General features: G+C 41.2%; 1 protein-coding gene across 1 annotated transcript; it reads left to right on the forward strand.

The window, feature by feature from the left end:
- The first annotated feature begins 9,117 nt into the window (after positions 1-9,117).
- Positions 9,118-13,436, forward strand: MBD-R2. The gene is made up of 6 exons (XM_067760858.1): positions 9,118-9,298; positions 9,402-10,521; positions 10,582-11,226; positions 11,289-11,421; positions 11,491-13,019; positions 13,085-13,436. The coding sequence occupies exons 2-6, from the start codon at positions 9,417-9,419 to the stop codon at positions 13,252-13,254; spliced, it is 3,582 nt and encodes a 1,193-aa protein (XP_067616959.1). The 5' UTR covers positions 9,118-9,298; positions 9,402-9,416; the 3' UTR covers positions 13,255-13,436.
- Positions 13,437-22,302: the final 8,866 nt, after the last annotated feature.

A 22,302-nucleotide genomic window follows, 5' to 3' on the forward strand; every position in this document is an offset into this window, starting at 1 on the left:
TCGATGATATGGTTGCAAGTTTTAATTCGCCAGAGCAAGCCAAAGAAGTCAGCGAACAAATTGTGAAAATTCATCAGGAAGCAGGGTTCCAACTTAGGAATTTCGTGTCCAACTGCCCTGGAGTACAGATTGAGCTAAAAAAATCGTCATCATTAGAACAAGAAACGATCAACATGGAGCGTAGCGGAACGACAGATAAAGTTCTAGGCCTATACTGGAATACCTGCGACGATACATTTGAGTTCCACACTAAGTTCCATGGAGTTCCCAAGGATGTATTGGAGGGAACACGGGCACCTAAAAAGCGGGAGTTGTTACAAATAGTGATGGCGGTGTTCGACCCGTTCGGTATGTTGCTTGATTTTTTGATATTTTCTAAACTTCTCATTCAAGATATGTGGAGATTTGATATCGGGTGGGATGAAGCGATGCCAGCGGAACTGAACAGAAAGTGGTTACATTGGTGGAAAGAATTCAGTCAAGTAAGCCTGTTCAAGATGCCACGATGCTACTCTACACATATCTCGAACAACAGTGAAATTGAACTTCACATATTTGTCGATGCGAGTCAGGTTGCGTTTGCCGCAGTTGGGTACATAAGAGTAGCTCACAAAGATGTAGTTTATATCAGTTTTGTCATGGGAAAAACGCGTACGGCGCCTATTAAACTCTTGTCCATCCCGAGACTAGAGTTACAAGCGGCAGTATTAGGTACTACGTTGTGTAAATTGGTGGTAAACGCCCATGAGTTCACAGCTGAACGTGTAGTTTTTTGGAGCGATTCACAGACAGTGTTGAGTTGGTTGAATTCGGCCGAACGATAGTACAAGCCATTTGTAGGTCATCGAATCGCTGAAATACTCGACTCAACTTCGCAAAATCAGTGGCGATGGGTGCCAACATGCCAAAACCCCGCAGACGCTGCGACACGCCCGTCTAGTCCACCGATATTTAATTGTGAGAGTAGATGGGCTAAGGGCCCTGATTTTTTAAAGCTGGACGAACAATACTGGCCTGTCATGACAATTAAGCCGTCACCGCCACTACTTGAGGAAGAGGTTCCGAATCGCATATTATACATACAGCCGCCCAGCAAAATCATACAGTTTGAAAGATTTAGCTCTTATTGGAAGTTACAACGCACTTTAGCCTGGATTCTTAGAGCAATGAAGCTGTTCCGGGCAAGTATGGAAAGAGTACGTTTACCAACACAGCTTACAACAGCAGAAATCGAAAAGGCCGAATATACAATATGTAAGGCGGCATAACATGAACATTTTGGAAATGAAATTGCCGAGCTGTCCGCCTCACGTGAGCTTAAAAAATAAAGTCCACTGTACAAATTATCACCGCACTTGGATCATAGTGGCATCTTGCGCCTGAGTGGTCGCATTGATGAAGCAGCGTATTTACCAATTCAAGCACGTCGTCCTATTTTATTGCCACACCAACATATTGTTTCAAAGCTTATCGTCCAACATTATCATGAGAAGAATCATCATCAAAATGTGGCAGTAACTATCAATGCTATTAGACAAAAATCTTGGATACCAAAACTGAAGTCGCTTCACAAGAAAATTCAAAGTAGCTGTCTTGTATGCTATATCGATAAAGCGAAACCGAAAGCTCCCCTAATGGGTCAGCTGCCTTCCGACCGGGTAACGCCGTTTGTACGTCCGTTTACTTACTCTGGCGTTGATTTGTTTGGGCCGTTTGATGTCTCAATCGGTAGACGCAGAGAAAAGAGATGGGGCGTCATATTTACATGCCTAACAATACGAGCCGTCCACATTGAGCTGGCGGAAAATCTATCCACCGACGCTTTCATTTTGTGCCTACGTAATTTTGTGAATCGACGTGGTACCCCGGTAAGGCTGAGAAGCGACAACGGCACCAATTTCATAGGGGCACAACGAGAGCTGGCATCCGCTGAACAGCTGTTAGACACAGACAGTATCCGAGAAGCCACTAAGCACCAAATCGAGTGGATATTTAACTGCCCTGCAAATCCTAGTTCTGGTGGCTGTTGGGAACGCTTAATACGAGTTGTTAAATCGCTGCTTAATAAAACCCTCCGGCAAGTAGCCCCAAAGGAACATACGTTGCAAAGTGTTTTAATTGAAGCAGAAAATATTGTTAATTCACGCCCGCTGATAGACCTCCCTATATCACACGAAGAGGATGAACCACTTACCCCGAATCACTTTATGATAGGTTGTGTCAATTCAACTCAAACGCCTCATCCCGTTGATGAGAAGATATACCTTAAGAAACAATGGAGAATTGCGCAGAGCTTAAAATATCGCCTTTGGAAACGTTGGACCAGAGAGTATTTACCTCAGTTGATTTGCAGGAAGCAGTGCCTCCCCTTCAAGTCGGAGACTTGGTTATTTTGATCGACTCGGCACTACCTCGCAGATTGTGGCAACGAGGCCGCATTACTCAAGTTTTCCCAGCTAAAGATGGCCAGGTACGAGTGGTGGAAGTGAATACAATTAACGGAAGTCTACGCAGACCAGCCTCTCGCCTTGCCAGGCTTAAGTTGATGGTGAATCTTCGAGCAATCCACGGGGGCTGGGGTGTTAGGTCACCCTGTGACATTTCATGATTTTTGTATTCTTTGTTTATATTGTATTCGTTCATTTGCGTTACATTGTATTTGTCCATATAATTTACGCTGTATTTGACCATATACTTTACTGTATAACTTGATATATATTTAACTAACGGAATCTGAGCATAAGATTGGAAAATATAAAAGGCACAATATAGGGATAACGTGTCATTAGATTTGCAGACGTGCCAAGCAACACAATTATAAAACAAACATTCTAGAAGTTGTATTAAAGTTAATTGCACCAAAAAGTCTCGTTTTCATTTTTTAATATAATAGCCATAACAATCTATGTGCATGTGTATGTGAAATTAGTAAACTTGCATTTTATTGAAACTGGTTTTATTAAATTTGTGTCTCTGCATTGCGCTCAAAGATATCGTATCTCTTAAAGATTTAATAATCCTACAGGGGGATTTCGCTTCCCATCGTTCAAGGAAGCTGAACAAGCTTGGGTATGGGAATATCCACTAGAAGATGATGCTAAGCATGATTTATTCGTGGATATAGGAGAACCAATCAAATTTCGTGTTTTACGTGAAATTTTCGAAGACAATTTACCAATTGGACCACCAAAAAACAGACACTCAGATTTAGCAGCGGGTGCATCCGCCGACAATCAGCATCCACTAGAAGATGGTGCTAAGCATGATTTATTCGTGGATATAGGAGAACCAACAAATTTCGGGTTTTACGTGAAATTTTCGAAGAAAATTTACCAATTGGACCACCAAAAAACAGACACACGACAATCAGATTCAGCAGCGGGTGCATCCGCCGGACAACCTTCATCACAACAAACAGAGATAAAGACTCCATACCGGATAGTGGTGTTTATAAAAAGATGTAGATATATTAATAATGATATCACGTATCAAATTTACTTTAGGCTGCTATTAATAATTACATTATATAATTGCATATTTCTTTCGAAATCTTCGGGAGTGAAATGCACTTCACATATGCATGCTGTTTTGAGATTCACTATGTTCTTTCGGCGGCAAAAATGAAGCCATTTCTTAGCCACTACTGCGTCCTTTGGAAAGTGGAAAAATCTCCATTTGTTTTTACTGGTTTTCTTCTTGTTGTTATCACACTCAAACACAGAACAATGCATTATTAATATAATTATTTAATTAAAACTTTCACAAATATACGTATATCAAAGCGCGGCTAAATAAAAATGAGCTATTTCTACGTTATCAAAAACAGCTGATCTTTTGTTTACATGCGCAATGCGCAATCTTTTTGGTGATTTGTGGTTTTCGGGTGTTGTGCATCAAATTTTTGGAAGTAGAAAAATTCTTTAAGAAAAGAATGTAAAGGCGGTGCCACAATGACATTTTTCATATAGATGCGTTTAACACAAGCTTATGCATTGCAATAACATCGCCACAATCAACCAAGATGTTGCGTTTGTAAATATGAAGGAACTTCAGACGTGGCAATTGAAGTTTATTACGCCTTGCCCATTCACATACAAAATTTCGCGAAGCACTGATATAAACATTATCCCCTTACAACAAAGATACTTTCTAACATATTTTGTGTCGTATTCATTTGTTATATTACAGTTTTTACCTGCGAAAAATGTTAGAAAATTTACCAACCAGTGGGAAAAATAATTTCACTTGCAAAGTGTGTCAATACCCTTAACCAAAACAAATGTCACATTCTTCTTCTTATGCTTTGCTTGTAACAAAATTTGGGAGATGGCTACTTTTCAATATCAGATGGCGCCAGTGTCGCTCACTCTACCGTTCTCCATAAAAATGCATGCAATCTACTCATAATGCATGAGCTTGTGTTAAACTCATCTATATGAAAAAGTGCTTATGTGTCGGGGCTTTAACTTCGTTTTGTAAGGTCGTCGCGTCAAGTTCGTTTTTCCCCACAACTCAACCGCGTGCTATAAAAGGACGCTATTCATGCGGTAGAGAATAAAATGGCGGATACTGCGGGAATTCAAATGACAAAAAATTAAATTAAAAACATTTAAAAAACTAAAAATGTATCGTACTTGGAGTAAACCATTAAATCTAAATATATAATAACCTCAATTACGCAGAAACCTACGCACATGGTTCTGGCCTTAGTGTATTACCTGTGTGTTGGTGGAGCAACTGTACAACAATTTAAAGACAGCAAACTTCTGAATATATAACCTGGTGTTATGGATTAACACCAATGGAGGGATAACTTGGTGTTTTATTAAGCTTAATCTTTAACCAATAAACTAATAATCCAAAAAAAAAAGAATGAACTGTTAGGAATATATAGCAGTGCACATGGATATGTTTGGGTTTTAACGAAATATGTATGCATATTTTTTATATACTTATACACGAAATGATATTCAATCGGCATTAGGGAACATAAATGCTTAAAAACGGTTCTCCTTATTTATAATCTGTAAAGTAGGTTTACAAAGCTCTTTGGTTTGGAAATTCGAATAAAAATATCATTTTAAAACACTTTATAAACCTTTTGCTTTTATTATTTTTGTAATAGAATAAGTTATCTGAATGTAAATATAGTAATCTGGCAGCACGAAGTGTCGAGCAGGGTTTTTGGTGACTTCCGCTTCCGGATTGATTAAAAAAAAGAGAAGAAGCCCAGCTGACACATTGCTTGCGATATCGAGGTAAAATAAAGGAATCTATCTGAAAATAAAACATATCAGGTGTGGAAATCCCACAGGCCAATATTTTATTTAGTATAGCAAGATATTTTTAATTCAAATCGAAATTTAAAGACATTAATTGATAATGGCAAATATGCTGACGATTGCTGGTGTTGACTTTGATAAAGAGGCTACTCTTGTTCAATTGCGTGTCTTGTACGACCAGGCTGTAGCTACTCTGCCAAAATTATTGGATGATGGTTCGCCGAATGGAAAGTTACAAAACATGAACGTGCCAGATGAAAATGTACCGGACAAAAATGTGCCAGATGAAGGTGCACCAGAGGAAAATAGGCCACATGAAGACGTGCCAGATGAAGGAGGGTCGGAGGAGGATATAACCGGTGTAAATGTGACGAGTGGCAGCTCAATTGATAGCTTAAAGGCTGAAGACGAGCACTTGGCACGGATGCTAGCTGTTGCTTGCAAAAAGCGTGAACTGATTGAACTGCAGCAACAGATCAATCAAATTGATAAACGCAGAATTGATCTGCATGAGCTGGATGCGCTCATGAATAAATTTAACGGGTCGGAATTCCAAGATGTTGTTAAGTGGATTGGTGAGTTGGAGGCAGTATTTGAATTTCTACGCTACAATGATAGAGACAAGCTGATTGCTGCTCGACATTTAGTAACAGGTCATGCCAAAAAATTCCTGGACATTGCTCTAGTCCGTTCGTATAGTGACTTAAAGTCTGCTTTATTGGTGGAGTATCGACGAACGTTTTCGCTCCAAGATGTATTTAGCCAGTTGAAAACACGTAGTATTAAACCAGGGGAAACCCCTCGACAATATGTGGTGGAAATGCAACATATGGCTAGCCGAGCTGAAATACCAGAAAGTGATTTAGTCGGCATAATTATCGACGGACTGAACGACAAATTTACTTATGTGTCGATGTTATATGGTGCAACGTCAATCAGAAGTTTAAAAATGATGATGGAGCGTTACGAAAAAATGAGGAAAACTGTGTGTACAGTGGATAATCGTGTCAAAGAAAAGCCCGCCGTAACTAGCCGGGTGGATGTCAATAATGTGCGTTGTTACAATTGTTTCCAGTACGGTCATTATCAGAGTGCATGTACACAACTTAGACGCCCACCTAATTCGTGTTTTATGTGCGCAAAAGTAGGCCATACGCGCCATAATTGTACTCGTCGTGTATCATCAGCAAACAATCGCAACGTCGCAGGTGCTATATGTTATAATGAGATTCGAAAAATTAATAAATTAACTAAACAACTTCCTTCAAACAACATGGTAAGTTTTGCCTTCTATAATGGAGAAAAGTGTACTGATTTAGTCTCTCTTTTTGCATTGTTCGACACTGGTAGTCCAATAGTTTCATAAAACGATCCCTTGTGCCAGAGTTAGTACAACTAAGCAATAAACGAAAATTAACACAACACCATGAAATTGGTAACAAACAAATAAAAATGTACGGTATTTTGCCTTGTAAATTTATATTTCGTAAACATTGTATCATTCATAATTTTGTTATTTTGCCAGATTTGGATGCAGTTGTTCCAGTATTGGTTGGACGGGACCAGGGGCTCAATTCCGTAACTGTGAAAAACTGAAAAATGTACACTCATTGAAAACTCATTTGCACACACAATTTACACTTTAAATTTTCATGCGATTCTGTAAATTATTGTGTACATTGTTTTGCTGAATGAGCGCTGAATGTAAAAGTCTTATGTCAGTGAGAAAATATTCATCAAACGCCATGAAAACAAACAAGTCATTCTACAACAGCGCGTATGAGTTTTGAAGGTCAGAATAATGTACACTGGCTGCCAAGAAAACTCACGAAGTTTTTATCAGTGAGCTTTTTTGTTCACAGTTTTGCTTTACAGAATCAGAATTTCAAAGTTTACACAATTTCTTGTGTATATTTTAAAACTCACAGTTAGCGAATAGGGCCCCGTATCGGTAGCATTATAACAGCTGATTCGACCTATCTTATGAGAATCAATGCAATCGATTATTGGTGCCGCTAAGGTCGTAACCGTATCGTAGCCAACCAATTGGGTTTTGGTTTACCGTCGTAACGATAAACAGCTGATTACGTTAGGGATACGGATACAGCGATACGACATACGGAACCAATGACTCCGGCTTAAGCAATTTTGAACTCGTGAATGCGCAATCTGGGTAAAGTGTGAATTAAATTTCCTTAACCCTAACGCCTTAGTCGTAACCATACCCATATCCATAACCATCTCCAATGTGTTCGATTAATGGTGCCTTAACTTAAAAGTCGTGAAAATTTCTTAAAATTGACGAAAACCCAAAAAATTACAAACATACTCCACAAAAAATAAGTTTCTTAGTCATAACGTATCCAAAACAATGAAGAAAATCTACAAAAAGTTATTTAATTCACCACCTCAAATATTTTTAGGGTATGGATATGGCGAGAAACCAAAAACCAATTGGTTGGCTATGGTATGGTTATGGCGTTAGCGCTATGGTATGGCACCATTAATCGATTACATTGATTTCCATAAAGCAGGTTCGATCAGCTGTTTTATATGGTTATGGCTTTATGGTTATGTCACCATTCATTTGCCCTTAAGTGATTTGTGCCCGTAAACCGTTGCCAAGCAACCCAATTTGTCAATAGAGGTGAATATGACCATTTCACCACTATGAGTCCTCATACCATTGTGAATCAAACATTACAGTTGCCACACAATGTTTTCATTTGAGACCAAAATTTATAGAAAAAAGGACCAAATCTCAAAGAAATGGACCAAATTTCTGTATTCCTTATTTGGTCTAAAAATAATTCGGCAGTTCACAAATGTGTCGAATTCGTTGTAATATCTTAAATTTCAGGTTATGGTAAAGTAAAATGTTACACATACTTAAATTTTAGCAAAAAGCCTTATATAAATATATGTTTTAACGAAAAACCTTAGAGGAAACCCCGTTCTCAAGCCAAACTAATAAAGTTTTATTTACATACAAATCTTATTTTTAAACTAAATTTTTCCAGAGCTCGGATGTATGAATTTTATCATAAAAATCAGTCCTAAAATTAAAAAAAAATGTTAATGATAAGCAAATTTAATTCTTCCCTCTCCGTTTACCAATTCACCCTCACTTAAATTTTCCCATCTGTGACGATTCAGTAAGTGCGACTGAAATGTACGCTTTTTTCATATAACTTGTTGCAGAGAAAAATGTACATTTCAAAACTCACTTTTATTGAATCTAGCTACAGTCCTCAGATCATTACCCTCAGACCATTGTTCAAAAGTTTCAACTCCGTAGTAATGGAATTTTGATCACATTTAACTAGGTACGAGAAATTAGTTAACAATGTTATTATTAAAGTTCTGAGGTTCTACTCTCCAATGGGAATAATTTGACACAAAGCGATTATATCAGTTATACGCTGGACATTTGTAGAGTTATTGCGTTCAGAAAATATTTCTGCCTTACTTCCAATAAAAATATTCCTTGTTTTAAGATACTTAGTATTCTAAATTATATACACTGAATTTTCTTTAAATATTCAATATTCACTAATAATAATAATCACTTAAAATGTGTTTCATATTGGTGGTATAATTGCGACAAACTTTTTCTAATTGGACTCTTTATTGCAGCCCGGAAATATGTATACATATGTAAACGTTTAACTCTGTAACTGATATTGAATTTTAAAGTTGTATAGGAGAAACGCCATTAACTTCCAGACACAAAAAAAATATAGCCGTATCGCAGTATAAGACGTATGCAAAAAGACACTTTCCAGCGGACCACATGGGGATGAAAAGGACCAGTTTTGGTCCAAATGGACGAAAGTGGCAACCGTGGTTAACAGTGCAAATTATTTTTGCGTCAGTCGAGTTTCTCATAAATTCAATTTTGTTCGCGATTATAATATTTTTGTTTAAATCTGGCTTTAAATAATAGTTTGTACAATAAAGTAAATATAAACATCTGCTAATATTTTTAGCTTCCTGGTAGGTTAAAAGCCAATTAGGTAAGCTACACAATTTCGTCACAACAATATAAACGGCGTCACTTTAACATGCCGAAAATTTTACTGGTTAGTTGTAAACGTTTCATATTGTATAATATTTTAGCAAATTGAAAAAAGAATGGGCCGCCGCTGTTGCGTAGCTGGATGCAGCTCTACTTCTCGACTACCGGAGCACCATGGTGTTACTTATCATTCGTTTCCATTGGATCCAAATATACGCGCTGTCTGGCTGCGTAATACTCGACTTAGTGCTGAACGACAAATAACAAAAAGTGTGTTGGTTTGCTCGAGACACTTTCGGAGAGTTGATTTCCAACCTCAACGTAGTGGAAAATATTTGTTGAAGCAGAAAGTGTTTCCCACAGTGTTTCCTTGGGGAAAAGTTGATCCCAGCCAGGTGGAGGCGGATTTAGAAGAACTAAAAACTGGCACTACAAGTAACGGAAGTCAGTCCATTGAAGATGCAACTACAGCAACAGTGGAGGCAAAAGTAGCTCAGATAATGGCTGAAACTGCTGAACGCAGCGCTGCAAAAGCCAATGCTTGTGTGGTAAAAGAAGATAGCGAAATTATCTCACCCACAATATCGAATTCGGCATCCCCAGCCGCTGTTAAGTTTGAGCCAGTGACGTCCTTCAACCCCGGCGCTCGTCTTGAAGCGCAAGATTTCGATGGCATTTGGCATGCAGCTAGAGTTGTTGAAGTGGATAATGATGATCGTGAAGTGCTTATAAAATTCGAGCGTTCCGGTAAAATAAAATCAGCAGTTGTTGGAACAGAGGAATGGATTCCAATGAACTCTTCACGTTTACGTCAAAAATTATCTACTAAACCGATACCTGTTTTTGAACTGGAAGAGAAATGTATGGCCCGCTGGACTGGGCCGAGAAAATTTCCTGGTACAATTAAGAAAATTTTGGGAAATGATATGTATGAGGTTTTATTTGATGACGGCTATATAAAAAATGTGCGTGCAGTGCACATGAATAAAGTCTCACCTTTCGAAGTTGAGCAACCTTTATTACCTGAATTACCGACCATACCAACGAGTAATATACCGCAGGAAGGCGTTGCAGCTACTTTTGAGCTGTTCACTCCTGTTAAAATGGTTAAGGTTAAATCCCCACTACCATTAGCAACAACTACGTCTGGTCAAAAAAAACGAGCTGCACCTGGAACCCGAAAAGACTGGCCTTTGCTTGATCTCTCAAAATTGGATTTCGGTAAGGCAATTTATTTTATAAGCAAACATGTATATGGTTATGAAAATATTATTATTTTAGCGTCCCTTAACTTGCCACAAATACCGCAAGATGGTGAATGGACTTGTCACTGGGTAAACGATCAGCCAATAGGACGGGAGGGATATCTTGTTGTCGGCGAACATCGCAAACCCACTGTTATCGTTGAAGACTGGCGCCTGCCTCCAGGTTGGGTAAAGCATATGTATCAGCGATCCAATGTTTTAGGCAAATGGGATGTAATATTAGTAAACCCAGGCGGAAAACGTTTCCGCTCAAAGTCGGATTTGAAAACTTTTCTTGAAGAACAAGGTCAGGTATACAACCCCGATATATATGATTTTAGTATTCATCGGCGCCGAGCTAAGGATATTAATGCCTATGTTTATACACCTGATTATACTCCGCAATTGACACCAAAGCCGAAACTATTAGACTCAACAATTGCGACTATGGATGCTGTTAGTGTAAATGCAACCACCACTGCCTTGTCCATTGGAACTTCACAGTATATTGAAGCACCAGTAACGACAGCTGTACCACCAGCTGAACTTATGACTCCAACTTTAACAGTAGATACCACGTCGAAGAGCATTACAGTAGATGTTATTAATAGCCCTGACAATGCAGATACTATTTCAGCACGCTCTATAGATACAACTACTTTGCCTCTCGAAGACGGTTACGGTATGTATGAAAGAAGTTTCAAAATAACAACAATGTTATACAATAATGTGTTTATCTATTAGCTTACATTGGTGGATTAAAGGTACAAATAATCGACAATCTCTTTCGATGTCCACAACAGGGGTGCTTGAAGAATTTTCGAAAAGAGGACCATCTCCAAATACATGTAAAACATTATCACCAGGACTTAATTAAGTAAGTATAAAAATTATTTCTTTTGACTTTGAATAAATAAATAACTTTGAAAAAAACGATTTCTAATAGACTACTAGGCGCATGCCCCAAGATGCTTGAGCTAGCGAAAAAACGTACACACATTAAGCCAGATCAACATGAACCTGCTCCACGTAATCAAATACCAAATCAACAATTTTTTGCTAAACTTTATCAGCAAGATTTACTTCAAACTCGTGCTCATCGGCGTACTGCCGGTCTGCTTGCAACAACAATAGGCAGTATCTCCCAGGCTTTGGAAACTTCCTCGGAGATAAAATCCGAAACAGAATTCAAAATTGAACCGGAAGCAGTTTCGGAATCAGCACATATGTGTGTTGTCAGTAATGATATATTAATTAATAGCTCTGCTCAAAATAGCACAGTTATGGACATATCATCAACCACTATTTCCTCTTTGGACGATGGTATGAACGCAGATATATCGGTGATTCCACGCAAACGTCCTCGAACATCTACTAATAAAAGAGGTTTGGGTGCACGCAAGAGTAATCGGCAGCGTACAACACGACGTTACTTGACAGCAGCGCAAGCTACGTCAAGTGGATCAATGTTGCCTGTGGTAACTGCAGATAGTAGCTTTGGAGTGTCCGAGTTCGAGGAAACACGTCACTCGTTTAACGGCACTCCTGATGCTAAAGTGGTTGATGGAAAGAAACGGAAATCATCTGGTGCAGCAGTTACGCCGATGAGTAGTCTGGATTCCCCTGTCACGGCAGATTCTGGATCATCATCGTTTCCGCCATTACTTGCTCCTGGCTCTAACGAAGCTGAAGCCATTGGTGGAATGAATGTCAATCAACCACAGTACATTAAAGAAAATGGTGAATTAATAAAAATTGTAAGCATGCGCCAAGAAGAAATAATAAATTGTCTATGTTCATATGGCGAGGAGGACGGCCTAATGATACAATGCGAACTATGTTTGTGCTGGCAACATGGAATTTGTAATGGTATTGATAAGGAAGGTGATGTTCCTGAAAAATATGTTTGTTACATATGTCGTAATCCGCAACGTGGTCGAGAAGCAATGCGTTTTAAGCACGACCAGGATTGGTTATATGATGGAAAACTACCTGTGGCTAACTATCATATCCCCAATCCCAATTTACAAAAACGGTTCGATTTTTTAAAAAAATCACATGTTCTTACTGGAAACTTGGTAGAGCTTAAACGATTCATGCATTCTTTGCGCGTTAAAATAAATATTGCTAATAATCGCTGTCATCCAAAACTATACTTGTGGGCTAAAAAATGGGAGGACGACTTGGATTTACAAACTAGCAAGTCTGATATAAAATCCGAGCAAGATATAAAAGTTGAGGATACAGATGTTGAAATGAAGACATTGGAATCAAAATGTAAAACAACACCCTCGACATCACCAACAAAGAAAATAAAGTCGGAGCCGACAACGCCTTCGCACCTTATTCCAAATGTACCACAACCCGAAGCGCCTATAGATCCAGTAGAGTGCCAACATCGGTTAATGGAACATATTAAGATACAACAAAGCTTAGTACTACATCGTTTAGACGATATTGAAAAAGAAATGGAGGGTATGTAAATGCTCATAATATATATGTATGCATCATTTTCTTTGTAACACTTATCTCTGTTTCAGACCTTGAACGACAAGACGATATCTTTGATCTGAGAGATGCCGACTTAAAAAGTACTAAAGATGTCGTGGCTACATTCATTAAAGAGCTAGATACAATGAAACAGCTAGCTAAACTTAATATTTTAGAAAACACAAAACAATCTTTAAAAAACACTCCAGCACCTAAATAATTTTAATAGGTGAAGGTAATATTAAAGCTTGACGATGGATTGTTCTACATTTTTCTCTTAGTTTATATTTTTTTCTATGAAAAACTCACTCATACCTATATATGTATTGATAAAATATATAATGTTTCATTTTATAATACAGATCAAACAAAACTGTTACATAATAAATGAAAATTCGCTTAGGAACTTTTTTTCAATTTAGGTAGCGATAAAAGCCCTGACAATTTGGCTTAGCGGCTTAGGGCCCTCCACCTAGTGCGTTACGCTTCTTATGATGGCGCCGGAGGTTGGTTACTGAGAACTGCTAACTACTACGCCTCCTAAGGTAGCCGGTTCTATGATGTTGTTGTTGTGGCAATAAGTACACTCACCGAAGGTTTTTAGTAGGTGTTATCGGTGTTGCTGGTCCTTTCCTGTTACGTATCCGATACGTTCCGGTTGTTGTTGTTGTTGTAGCGATAAGGTTGCTCCCCGAAGGCTTTGGGGAGTGTTATCGATGTGATGGTCCTTTGTCGGATACAGATCCGGTACGCTCCGGTACCACAGCACCATTAAGGTGCTAGCCCGACCATCTCGGGAACGATTTATGTGGCCACATTAAACCTTCAGGTCATCCCCTCCCTCCCCACCCCCAAGTTCCATGAGGAGCTTGGGGTCGCCAGAGCCTCGTCTGTTAGTGAAACAGGATTCGCCGCGGATAGGTGAGGTTGACAATTGGGTTTGGAGAAGCTATATATTGCGCTGGCAACCTGTAATGTTGCGCTACACACCTCTTGAATCTGGTATTTTAGTCGCCTCTTACGACAGGCATACCTACCGCGGGTATATTCTGACCCGGTAACAAGCACTAATTAGGTACTAGCCCTGGGATTCAAGGGGTTGTGTAGCGCAACATATAGCTCCTCCAACCCAATTGTCAACCTCACCTTCGAGCGGCGAATCCCGTTTCACTAACAGACGAGGCTCTGGCGACCCCAAGCTCCTCATGGAACTTGGGGGTGGGGAGGGAGGGATGGCCTGAAGGTTCAATGTGGCCATATAAATCGTTCCCGAGATGGTCGGGCCAGCACCTTAATGGTGCTGTGTTACCGGAGCGTATCGGATCTGTATCCGACAAAGGACCATCACATCGATAACACTCCCCAAAGCCTTCGGGGAGTAACCTAATCGCTACAACAACAACAACAACAGGTACTAGCCCTACCATCTCGGGAACGATTTAGTATGACCATTCGAGGCCATTCCACCCCACCCCTAGTTCTATGAGGAACTTGGGGTCGCCAGAGCCTCGCCTGCTAAATATGTGTAATGCATGCATAATTGTAAAAGGATTCACCTCGCGAAGGTGAGGTTGACAATTAGGTTGCGGAAGCTATGAATTGCTATTATCAACCCCTTTGAATTCCGCCTGTTCTATGTACCGCAGCGTCTCGCGATTTTTTCCGACCAGGGACTGTCATTTCAGTGCAATACTATTTAATTTGTTGCGTCCCTCCCACAAATTGTCATTCTTCCAGCAGATCCTTGCTTCAAGACTGCTCCATATTCTCCTGGTCTGGGAAGGTATTGAACGAAATCCGGGCCCAGAACCTGATTCCTGCCCAGAGTAATGGTTTTGCTGCGTGTGTCGGAAACGAATCTTTTTAGAACGGTCACACTCTTGTCAGTGTGTCACGTGTAAGGGATGGTTACACCGGACGAGATGTTCTGGGCTAGACCCAAAACTCGTCGTCCTCGTACCTTTTAAGGAAATATAAACTTTCCAAAACATTACCCTCAAAACTGCCACGGCTGTCTTCATATGTCCCCAGAACACCCCCTACACAATGAGGCGAGAGTACTTCTCATTAGGGAGAGAAACAAAATGCTGAACAAACAGTTTCTGTTGAATACCCACAAACCTGGGCATCCCAACAGACATCTGATTGATGACGCCACACCTCCCAGGGGTTTAAGAGGTAATCTCCGTAAGCATTATAATAAATACGGTCCCTGGGAACACAGCCGTATGATGCAAAAAAAGCATAAGCAGGTCCTCAGTGATATCCACAAACAGGCGTCGGACCTATATGCACAGATTTGCACGGCGAATCCAGTTCTTACAGAAAAATACCCAGAACTCGCAGAAGAGGAACTCACTCTCCCTAGGGAAACGCGCGTTACTCTATCTCAACTTTGATCTGGGTACTGTAACAGGTTAAACTCTTACCTATCCAGAATCAACTCCGACATACAAAATATATGCCCTGCTTGCACATGACACCAACCATCTCTGCAATTGCAATGTGGAGCCTGTTTAAACTGTAAGTTTCCTTGGATCCCCCATATATGTAATACTCCTATATTGCTACAAACGGCTAGGTACATTCCCAAACATCAGAGTGCCGATATACTGCTGTTTACACGTTTTTGTTTTTGTATTCAATAATCGAATGTACCTAAATTAAATTTTTTTCCTGTCACACTTATGCTGCTACAATCACAACAATTTTATAGGCCGTCTTGTTTTGATTTCGAATTCAAAACACATTGCGAGCATTTTCTATTAGCAATATAGGAGTATTACATATATGGGATCCCCGTTAGAGGATACTTTGTGATAGGGCGAAGTAGTGCTACAACAAGAACAGGTCCGCTGCTCAACAGCTCACACGGCCGCTCCAACCCATAACTACAATCTCCGTATCATCGAAGATAGCAATAATAAAAATAATAATAACAAATCCAACGGTTTACCCAACAAAGTTTATCAAACCGACACGAGTGGCGCATCCCCATGACACACAGATTATATTTATATTTTTTATTTTTGCCAAGTCGTTGAAAGGCGGATTTTTTTAAGCGTCGAGATCCAAAACTGCTCAGCTACAGAATAAAAGTCATCAGCTGATTTTTATACATAAATAGTTAGAAATTATACATACACTACATTGTTTTTGTATTTTATGTATATACTAGAAGACCCGGCAGACGTTGTCCTGCCCTAAATTTGGCCAATCTGCATACATTTTAATAAGCTTTTTCCGTCTGACTCTGCCCTCCCCCCTCTTCACTTTTTCCTAATCCTTTTATTCACTCCTCCCTCCGTCTTTTTCGCTTCATCTATCTCCATCTTCGTCTCATTCTATCTCTTTCTCAATCTCCTTCTCTCTTTTCTCTTCTCTCAATTTCTTCTCATTCTTCTGCATCCCTTATTGCCTGTCCCAGAAGGTGGTATGTATTTTATTCCAGTCCCAGTCCCACTCCGGGTCTCAGTCCCAGTCCATCTCTGGATAATATATTACTCTGTACTAAAGCACTCATGAACAGCTTTCATTTGATATCCATATTGTATAAACACTGTCTAGGCATTCACTGGCCCACGTTTTGGCCTATATATCGAGACCCTAGTCGTATGAAAATTACCCTCTAATAAAGCACTTATCAACAGCTTTCATTTGATATCCACATTCTGTAAACACATTCTAGGGGTACCCGGGTCCACGTTTTGGCCTATATCTCGAGACCCTAGTCATCCAGTCACCTATCCTATATTTCAAGCTAGATCAAACTACACACGGGGTGCAAAACAAATTCAAAATCGGTTCAGTAGTTTAGGAGTCCATTGGCCTCAATTGTGTGACACGTGTTTTTTATATATTAAGACAATATAGCAGCTCTTTCTGAGCAATTCGCGTCAGCTCCCTTCTGAGCACCTTCGCCTGCCCCTTACTGGGCATACGTATACAAAACTCATACCCTCTTGTAAAGTTAAGTTATGTTTTTAAATTATCGCGTATATAATTATACATGTCACCTCTTAATATCAAATATGTAACTATAACTCTTAAAATCGTTTACTTAATGTTTTACACTGCACTTTCGTTTTGTATAAAACATACTATTTTTAAATGTACTGGTATTTGCTATTTAGTCTGCTTAATTTCAAAATTGCTCAATTTGTAGACTATTAAATAAATAGGTAGATAGGTAGGTGAAATGGCTGCGACCATGGTCGCCCAAGTAGCTTTTAAAGCCGTTTTGATGCCATATAACTCGTCAAAAAACCTACGGAATGTTACGGTCAATGTATTACAACCAGCCAGAGTTGTTGATAAAATTAAGAATATTCGGGATTGCTATCACAGATCCAAGGAACCTTAGCCGGGCTCTAGATAGAGCCGGGCATTTACACATAAAGTGTTCTACTGTCTCCCTGGCATTTGGATCTTTGCAGCTTCTGCAGTATTCGTTATACGGAATGCCCATCTTTTCCGCAAGCGTACCTAGTGCCCAATGACCGGTGCAGACTGCTATCAGTTTGCGTGTGTTAGCCCTGGATTTGTTCAGAAGACTTCCCGTCCTCTTTCCATCATAGTTTGGCCAAATGGATTTTGATATTGCACAGGTGGTGATGTTATTCCACTTTGTTTGTGCTTTCTTCAAGTAGAAGCTTTGGATATTCCCCTTGGCTACTGCTAACGGTATGCCTACTTCGACACTGGTTATTTCCTCGTTCATTCGGATGAGCCCCTGTGTGCTAGCTCGTCGGCCTTCTCGTTACCCTCTATCCCCCTATAACCCGCGACCCAGATAACGCGTAGTTCTAGATTGGTGGATAACTGGGATATGAATCGCTTACAAGCCCACACTAATTTTGAGTTAATGTGTGGCGAGGAAAGCACTTTTATCGCTGCTTGGCTATCCGACAGGATGCAACCTTTACCAGCTACATTCAAGCCCTCCAGTGATTTGCAGGCTTGCCAAATCGGGAGGATTTCTGCTTGAAACACGCTGCAGTGCGATGGGAGTCTGAATGATGCAGACAAATCTAGGGACTCAGAGAAGACTCTGGCCCTCACACCCGATCTTGGAGCCGTCAGTGTAGATTTGGATATCGTCGACCCTTATGCCTGGGTTTCTCTTCCACTCGTTCCTGCTTGGAATGGCGGTATTACAACCGTATTCAAACTTCAGTTTTGGAGAGTAGTAATCTGTCGCGGTACTACATGTACCATCCGGAAGTTTCTTTAGGATACTAATATGCCCTTGCTGAGTATCCTTCCAACACCCAGACTCATTGAGTCTCAGTGCGGTTTGTGACTATGTACAAAGTATATGCAAGTCGGTCGGAAGCATGTTCAAAATGGGGTCTAAAGCAGCTGTGGGGCAAGTGCGTCCGGCCCCTATGGCACCAACGCGCGCAGTGTTCGGGACTTTTTGCAGGCTGGTGAGATTTTAGCTCTTACTTAGAGCTTCCCACCAGACTATGAAACCATAGGTAAGCACCGGTCGCACCACCACCTCGTACATCCAAAGTACCATGCTTGGCTTGAGTCCCCATTTCTTACCAAACATTGATTTGCAGGCATAGAAGGCGACGCAGGCCTTCCGTACCCGCTCTTCGATGCATACTTTCCAATTCAACTTGCTGTCAATTGTTAGTCCCAGATACTTGGAACTCGATGACAGGTTTAGTTGCTGGCCGTTTAAGAATGGTAGTCTGAAGGCAAGTGGCTTGTACTTCCTCGTGAAGAGAAGCAAGTCCGTCTTGTCGGGATTTAACCTAAGGCCATATCCCTGGGCCCAGCTCCGCCTAGCTCTGCTGTTATTTCGCGGTTGCGAAGCAGGGTTGAAATCCACAGCCGTAGTGGCTCTTCAACCCCTGCTCTACCGAGGGCAGCCTCAATCGCTTCGGCTCTTACATTGTTAAACGCGCCTTCCACATCAACAAACGCAGCCAGAGTGAACTGCTTGTGATCAAGGGAGTTTTCCACCGTTCGAACTACATCATGTAGCGCGGTTTCTGTGGATTTCCCTCTCAGGTACGCGTGCTGTGCCTTGGAAAGTGGAGCCTCGCCTAGAAGCTCCCGTATATGTATATCTAGTAGCCTTTCGAACGTTTTCAGAACAAAGGGCGTGAGACTTATTGCCCGAAAGTTTTTGGCTACTTCATGCCCCCTTCTGCCGGCCTTAGGGATGAAAACCACCCTTGTTTTCGTCCACGAGACCGGAATGAGGTTCAGACGAATGCATGCCTCGAAGATCTTCTTTAGTTCCTTAACCAAAGATTTCTGAGTCTTCTGCAGCATAATAGGTAGAATACCATCCACGCCCGGTGATTTATATGGAGAGAAGCTATCTATTGCCCATGCAATTTTCTTCTCTGCTAAAAGGTTGTCTATGAGGCCAACAGGCACTTCCTGATGTGCCGTCTCTGTGTCGCGTACTCCCTCCCGCGATCCATCCGGGAAGTGAGTATTTACAAGGATGTTTAGTCTCAGCCGCCGATCCTGCCCATATTCCATCGGCGCGCTTGACAAATGTCTTGTTTGAATGACTCTTGGCAAGAATCTTTCCCAGCCTGGCTGAGTCCTTCGTGGACTCAATCGACTCGCAGTGTTCTCGCCAGGAGCTTGATTTTGCTGTCCGTATGGCTTTCTTATACTCCCTCAGAGCCGTCCTGTACGCCTGGAAATCGTTCCTGAAGTGACAGTCGTTGAAGACCCTCCTCAGCTTTGACCTCAGGTCGCTGAGATTTTTGTCCCACCACGGTGGGAAGTTCTTTTTGCTCCTCGAAATTGGACAGGCGACCTTAAAGGCCACCTGAAAGCTTTTCTCCAGAGACCGGGCTCAGTCGTCAAGACTGTCTGTAGATTGAATAGGCGTCCTACTTCTATGGAGCCTATCACTGACTATCTTGTCAAATAGGCTCCAGGACGTTCGTTTGGGATTTGTGTGCTCATTTCTTTTTCCCAGTCTATGTTGAAAAGGATCAACCGGTGATCCGACAGGGAACGTTTTTTCGACCCACCCCGGGTAGTTCGCCGTATTCGGGAAACTAAAGGTGGGAGAGCTGCCCTTGTTACATACATAAAGGTCGTTAGCTAATATATATTCAAACAGAGACTCACCCCGTTCGTTTATCTCGCTGCTCCCCCAAACCGCGTGCCTTGCGTTGGCGTCGCAACCCATCACGACCGTCTCCTTCTTGGCTGTTTGTGCTACTATTTGCGCTACCTCCTCTGGAGGAGCGGGCCGATCGTGGGCCATATAAGCTGAGGCGACCGTCATGCTTCGGCCGCTTCTTGACTCGACCTTGACCACAGCAACGTTGTAACTACTAAATTTAGGTAAAAAGAAAGCATTAATAGTATTCCTAACGAGGATACAAGCCCTCGGTTTACCTTCTACATGTGTGTAAAAAAGTGTATCGTTTCGGGTCTTTAGGCCACCCGCTGTGACCGCAGATATCAATGTCCTCCTCCCTGAGGATAAATAAATAAATAAAATAAGTGCACATTTGGTTACATAAACTATTATAAGTATAAATTTAATTTTTTGTTACAAGTTGAGCTGGGATAGAACAGTTTTCTTTACGATTGTTGTTGGTGTTGTTGTAGCGATAAGGACACTCCCCGAAGGCCTTGGGGAATGTTATCGAGTTGATGGTCCTTTGCCGGATGCAGATCCGTTACGCTCCGGTACCAAGCCTGTCCATCTCGGGAACGATTTGTTATGACCACATGCGACCTTCTAGGTCATCCCGCCCTCCAACCCTCTAGACCCATGAGGAGTTCGGGGTCGGGAGAGCCTCGGCTGTTAATGAAACAGGATTCGCCACGGATGCGTGAGGTTGACAATTGGGTTTGGAGAAGCTATATATTGCGCTGGCAACCTAAGTTGCGCCACACAACCCCTTGAATCTGGTACTTTAGTCGCCTCTTACGACAGGCATACCTACCGCGGGTATATTCTAGCCCCCTGACTCGCTGGAGGCTTTTCTTTACGGTAAAAAGTGTATCCGTTACATCGAATTGGAATGAGTGTTAAAATCATGACATAAACACCGAAAAGGTTCGTTTAATTGGAAATTAGTTCTACCGTGCCTCAAAAGAGGATTGTAATGTCTTGAGACTCGTGAAGGGACGTTGAAAATTACTTCGTACTTGCAGTCAACCCATTTATACGTTTCCCTATCATTTACCGGCGATTTCCAAGCGTTGGAAGATTGATAAGCTTCACTCGACTGGTAAAAATTGCTTTTATATAGATTCTAGCCTGTCTTCGTAAACTTAGTGTCGCGAATTGCAAACTATGGAGCCATATTCTAATATCGGTCTCACTAAAGCAGTAAAAAGGGCTTTTGTTACATACGGGTCACTAAATTCTTTAGACCAACGTTAAAATTATGCTAAAACCCTTCTAGCTTTATTAATTGTGGCGTTAAAATAAGATGGCGAGCACTGCCTCTGCTCCCATTATCCCCCTCTCTTTCCGGCACAGAAACAGATTTAGTCCCTTTCTTGTGCACAGTTTGCCAGCACAGAATTTATATGCTTGGAACATCTTCCCAATGCAGTTCCTGACTTGGACGGTGCCACTTTCCTAGATGATCTGGTCTCAGTGACGGCAATCCCCAAAACGGGGTTCATCGCGCCATGTTGCTAGGCCGAACACCCTACTACACCGGGTACTCCGGTGCTTGCCCAAGAACGTTCAGGCCCAGGGCCCCAACAGCACTTGCGACCTGAATTTCCTCAACATAGGCGAAGTCACCCGTCACTTACCCCCAGAGTGACGACGTGCTACACGTTGCACTTCAGAATACTGCAGTGACTTGGGAAAATTACTGAGATATTCGACGGGAAGATCTGCTCTGGGTACAACGTCCATAAGAAGGATGGCGAGAGCGGAAATGAAAGCGGAGGCAATATAATCTATTTGATCCCGACATCGGTCGTAGGGACAGTGTCTTGGAACGTCAATGCATATCTGTCGGTTGAGTCGGCTGTCTCGGATGAGGTATTGACAGGAATTGGATTGCCACAAGGATCGGTTTTGGCACCGGTCCTATTTAACATATGTATAAATGATATATCTTCGGCGTTAAAACATAGTAAAATAAGGCTGTTTGCGGATGACGCATTTCTGGAAGTAAGTGAAATTAATATCATGTTAGCTAGGAGCAAAATGCAGGAAGACTTGAACACCCTATACAGGTGGCTTTGTAACAACAAGCTTAAACTTAATGTTAATAAAACCCATTTTATGGTCATATCTAGAGCG

This window comes from Eurosta solidaginis, chromosome 1 (genome assembly GCF_040869045.1).
Source record: "Eurosta solidaginis isolate ZX-2024a chromosome 1, ASM4086904v1, whole genome shotgun sequence".
Taxonomy (NCBI): Eukaryota; Metazoa; Arthropoda; class Insecta; order Diptera; family Tephritidae; genus Eurosta; species Eurosta solidaginis.